Source organism: Varanus komodoensis, unplaced genomic scaffold (assembly GCF_004798865.1).
Source record: "Varanus komodoensis strain SLA01 unplaced genomic scaffold, ASM479886v1 scaffold21, whole genome shotgun sequence".
Taxonomy (NCBI): Eukaryota; Metazoa; Chordata; class Lepidosauria; order Squamata; family Varanidae; genus Varanus; species Varanus komodoensis.
The window spans coordinates 18882864-18888335 of NW_025335589.1; the positions used below are offsets into that span (position 1 = coordinate 18882864).

Below are 5472 nucleotides of genomic sequence, written 5' to 3' on the forward strand. Positions count from 1 at the left end.
TTTTGTAAGCCGTCCAGAGACTTTCAGTATTGGACGGCTTATAAAAACTTTAAATAAATAAATAAATAAATAAAGTGGCAACAAGGGGAGAGGGCTTTCTTTGTGGTAGCTCCCATCTATGGAACAACCTCCCTTCTGCGGCTCAGCTGGTGCTGGATTTGTCATCTTTTCAGCACCAGGTTAACAGTTAAGATGGCCCTCTTCTCTGAAGCCTTTAAAGATTTACTAGGTGACTCTTGAGGGGGATAACCCAGTCCAGGTGTTTTGCAGAGCAAAGTTTGCTATGTGTATTTTAGGTGTTAAAAACCTTTTAGTGTTTTTACCAATTTTATGGCATTTTTCTGTATTTTAGTGTCTTTTTTGACTGTTATAAACTGTCCAGAAAGCTTCAGCTGTGGGGCAGTATAAAACTAGGAAAAAATAGAAAAGCAAAGCAAGACCAAATGGGTGCAATAGCAGTAGCGTTGCACTCTCACTGATCTGTTATGTCTACTCAACCCTTTACCCCAGCTACTTTCCTCCAGCTGAGCTCAATTTTGGCATTTGCCAAGCTGAAAGAAAATAGTTTGGAGAGACAGGCTGCCAGGGTTTGCACAACATGACAACTTGCTGCGATGTGGGATTGTCATTCCACAGAAACCCACCCAATGGCTGGATTCTGACAACATGATAACTCACACTCAAGTTGATTATGGATTGAGTGTGAGTTGTTGTTGAACCATGGGTAGTTATTGAAACATGGCTTATTGTGTTCTTGAACTCAGGTACACTGAAAGGTCAGGACTTGAACAACCTATGAAGAGAAGTCCTGGTTTATTGTTGAGTTGTAAACTGTGGGTTGTTTCCTACAATTTACAAACCATGTTTGTTATCTTGGTTGAGTTGAAGCAACATAACAGTCCATGTTCAGCAACAACCTACATTCAATTAATTTTAGTTTGTGAGTGTGGGTTACTGTATTGCCTGAACACAGAATCAGGCATTAAGCAACAGGCAGAACAGAAGCCTGCATTTCCCATGGATGTGCCCCATGGACCTCTCTAGGTACTTGGGAGAATATCGACATTGAAATGTTGGTTCAGTGATTAGAATATTTAATTTGGTCCATTTTTTCAAGTAATAAATAGTTTAGTGATTTAAAAATATTAATCATGTTTAATATAGTCATAGCTGAAGCACCCTGAGTTACATACTGGCATATTTCAGCAAGATTACTTCCTAATATTATGGAAGTAATGGAAGTCAGCATTTTCTTCTCAGACTTTGATGTGCACACATCTTTCAAACAATGGATACTTTTATCTACATGGCCATCTATAAAGATTCAGGATAAAAGGATACCAACTGCCACCTACAGTTTCTGGAGTTTTACTATAGCCCTAATGTATGCTATTATCAATAGAAACCATATATTCAAGGAATTGATCTGGATGGCAGCCTACATTAAAGGAATGGAACAATAGAAAGTCAGTATGAAAAGGCCCACTTTTCATTTGGGAGTTCTTGAAGTTGAGTTGTTGAAGTCAAGGAGGCATGGACTTGATCAGTGCTTAGATAGAAGATTACTGGAAGACCCGTAGTAGCTGCTCTGGAAGAACTACAAAAGATAAGTAAGAACTAGATATGTTAGCATGACACCTGTTCAGGAACTGAATAAGAGGAAGTAACAGTTTCTCTCCCACGAATCGGTATATACTCTAAGAACTATCTGTGCTTCCTCAGAAACTATCTGTGTTTTCAAAAGACTTTGAGGTCAAATAGTAGTACATGACTGTTCTAATTTATCAGGAGCCATTCCTGCTTTCATGTGACTTTAAGATATGAGTATGCGAAAATCAACCACAGTTATGTATGACTTATATTCAACCTGTGGCATAACATTTAGGAAAACAGATCCAACCAACTGACCCATCCCTAGTAGGTGCCTACAAAAGTTCAGTTCACATGAAATTTCCTCATGCCATCAGTAGAAAATATTGGTTCTAGTCACACAAATAGAAATAAAATAGTAATACTTTAATATTTGGAGGATACAATGTGGGTACATACGTTCACTCTTAGTTCAGCTACAATTTTGGCTTACATGAGGGAAAGCATTAATAAAGGAAAGAATTACCTCAACAAATAGACTAAGTTCAAAAGCACTACTTTTTTATCTCAAGTGAGAAAAGTGACCTTTATCTTGACAACATAATCACAGATTCCTTGACATGATTACTTATAGTTTACATATCTGATCTTTCTCAAAGTTATCAAAATTTCCCTTTCCTTTCTCTCAGCACACAATGCCAAATATGTAGAATCAACAGGGGCTAATCCCTTCAAATGCTTTGAGTTCTGCTGAAATCAGTGGAGTTACACTTGCCCACAGGCAGCTAGCTTAACAAATTTGCCCTTTCAAAACTTGAAGGAATGTGTGTTTAGCACGTATATACACATGGAGTACTGATTCTTACACCACTGCAGAAAACATAATCTACATAATCCATGATTATATAGATTGCCTTTACAATCTCCAATGTACTTCACTGATCCCAGACTTCATATTTGCTTCCCCACACTGCCTTCAGCTTCTGCCATGAAGTACTCACCATTACACCACAGAAACTAATACTGCATTTATCTTACAGACTACTTTCACTGCTTTAATCGTTAAATAAGCTAAATTACAACTGATTTGTAAATTACATCTGACAACTGATCCAACATTAGGTAAAGCATGTTTGCCTCACCTTCCATTTGTTATATTGTAACAGGCATTTGGAAAATAACTTTCTTTATAAGAATTAAATTGATAATCAACTGAACTAATACTGTGGTCACACATCAGAGCAGGGAGAAAAAACATGAACCAAGTTTTTAATGCTGCAGTGTCTGGTGATCAGCTGTTGTACTTTAAATGCAACACCAACAGTTTGAAATTGCCAAATTGTTGTGGAAATATCCTATTAAAAAGGAGACACAAAATGCATGGAAACTTCTTCTCTAAACAATTTTAATATACATTTGCAAAACATAGTGTGCAGGTAAACAGCATAACTAGTATGTGTGATTAAACCTCTTGACACATTTGGATTAGATATGTTTTGCTATTCATGTAAGTACTGTAAACACACATTTTATAGCGTGATACTTTGTCAGCATGACTGTACTGTGTTTATAGTTAATGTTGTCACACTAAAAAGTAACAGCATTTAAAAATAGTTTACCGTCTATAATTTACTCTTATCTTGGTACACTTGCATTAAGTAGAGCTTTGTCTGAGTTTAAGAAGAGACATCACTGCAACTACAAAGGTCAAGTTAATTTCCTGAAAACCATTTCGCTATTTAGAAATGACAAATGAAATGTTTTCAAAAACACCATAGCCAACCTTCAGAAAGTGGAAACACATTCTAATTTTATTATATCTCTTTTTGGAATCTTCACTGCAGTTGTGCTGTCATGCACACCATCCTTCCAAAATCCTTCCACAGTTTTGAGCCAGCAGCTATTCAGTTCCAACTGGAAAGTTTCAGGAGCACACGTGTTCCACTCCAAGGACACAGACCTACATGCTAACCCGTAGCTTTGTCCTTGATAAAGAAGCTGGAAAGGCTCACCATCAACGAACTATTTCTAGCAGAGGAGCACTGCTACTGCATTCCCTCACAAAGTCTGTTCTTAACTTGTGTAAACTAACTTATGCATTCTCTGGGAAGCAATGGAGCACCGAGTCCTTATCTGTCTCCACAGTACTTCAAGTCCTGGGCAAATAACAGATAACAAGAAAAATAACTAGAGTTACTGATCCTCACATCCTCAGGGGCTGAATTACTTGCTTTAATTGAACATACCAGGAATCACCTTTCTACAGCAAAGCCACTACATTTACCAGGAATCATTACACTTTTTACCTAAATTTGGGCTCATCACCTCATACAAAACGAAAACAACTACCTAAGTCATGTTGTATGCTAACGCACAGCTGTTAGTCTGTTCTATTTTAATTCATCTAGAAAACACTCAAAATTTATGGTGGATTAGAAGTCTGCGCTCCCCGCCTATGCTGAATGCAGCCTTTTATCACTCTTTGATCACCCTGCTTTTGACAGGGTGGTTAAACACTATTAAGGGGCACTTAATCCACGTCAAGTGATCGTGTCACATGGTGCCTGGGGAGACAAGGCAAAACGAAACCACCTCGATCCGTGGCAGGACAGGAACAGGGACACGGCTGCCTTACCTTCGCCTCCCCCAGATCGGGCTCCTCCTCATAGTAGCCCTGCCCGGATTCATAGGCAGCGGCTGTTGCAGGCTCACGAGCTCCCAGCAGCACCACCGCAGCAGCAGCCAGATAGCAACCCAGAGAGAATAATCCCAGCAAGTGCATTGTGCAAAGGGCGGCAGGGAGCGACCGCGGGGTGGGGAGGTGGAAGCCCTGAAGACAGCGCGCGAGCAACGCGGTGCGGCTCCCCGTTCGAGTCCCTCTCTCTTGGCAGCACTGAAGCACCAACTTCTCCGGGATGGAGAAAAGGAAGGTGCAGCGATTCCCCTCCCCTCCTCTCCACTGGCCCCGGCGCTTGCTTGCTAGTGGGCTGGTAGCAGTCCTCCTTCTCCCGAAGCTCCGTGGGGTCCGTCAGGTTAAAAAGAAAGAGGGCACCAGGAAACCGGACATCCGAACCGGGCTCCCCCAGGAGCAAAGGGGGGTCGAAGCAACTCCCGAGCCAATTGGAGGAGCGTGGAGGGAGAGGTTTCCTCTTCAGTACCAGCTCCCGCAGGGGGCTATATGCCAAGGATGCACGAAGCTGGTGCGGGGCAGTAGGGTGGCTCGGTCTCCTCCTCGCTTCTCCGGCTGTCTGTCAGTGGCAGCGGCAACAGCAGGGGCCAGGGAACCGGAGCCTCTCCAGCGCGTGGAGCTGAGTACGAGCACCGGAGGCAGCAGCAGCAGCAGCAACTGCAGGGGGCGGGCATGGCTAAAGCGCCCTCTGCCTGTACCTCGGAGAGACTGAGTGGCTGGCCCGGGAAGGAAAGGGAGGGGAAGGGAGGAAAGGACGGAAGGCGCCCGGGTCGTGTGTCGCTCCCTTTCCCCCACCGCCGCCTTTCCTTCCTCAGAACTCTCCTCCCTCCCTCCCTCCTGTAGCACTTTTCCACAAGTAGCCACTCGCCTTGCAAAAACCCTTTCCAAGGAGACGTGGAAATGTGAGAGGGGAGGCGCGCAGGCGCGCGCGCGCGCTTCTGCCACCGCCGCCGCCGAGGAAAGCCGACCGGAAAGCCGGAGCCACGCGCTGCTCGGGTGCGCGCGCTTCGCTCCGGCGGCTGCACCTCACACCGCGCCGTCAGGAAGTGAGAGACCTGCTGCCTCGCTCGCTTCCCGCGCTTTCGCGCACGAACCTGCCGGCCACGCAGGGCTGGTTCCAGGCTAGCCGAGGGGGGGACGGCTGGGGGCGGCCTCAGCAACGTGCCTTGGAGCTTTTCCGCGTCCTCCCGCCC

General features: G+C 44.2%; 1 protein-coding gene across 2 annotated transcripts in view; it reads right to left on the reverse strand.

Moving 5' to 3' along the window:
• Positions 1–5208, reverse strand: part of VEGFC (vascular endothelial growth factor C) — a 63029-nt gene extending 57821 nt beyond the window's left edge. Inside the window, exon 1 of one of the 2 annotated variants that reach the window (XM_044430637.1) lies at positions 4226–5208. In XM_044430637.1, coding sequence (XP_044286572.1) covers positions 4226–4372 — 147 coding nt within the window. In that variant the 5' untranslated portion in view covers positions 4373–5208. The remainder of the gene's footprint in view (positions 1–4225) is intronic. The other variant, XM_044430636.1, reaches the window with a different exon arrangement.
• Between the last annotated feature and the right edge of the window lie 264 nt (positions 5209–5472).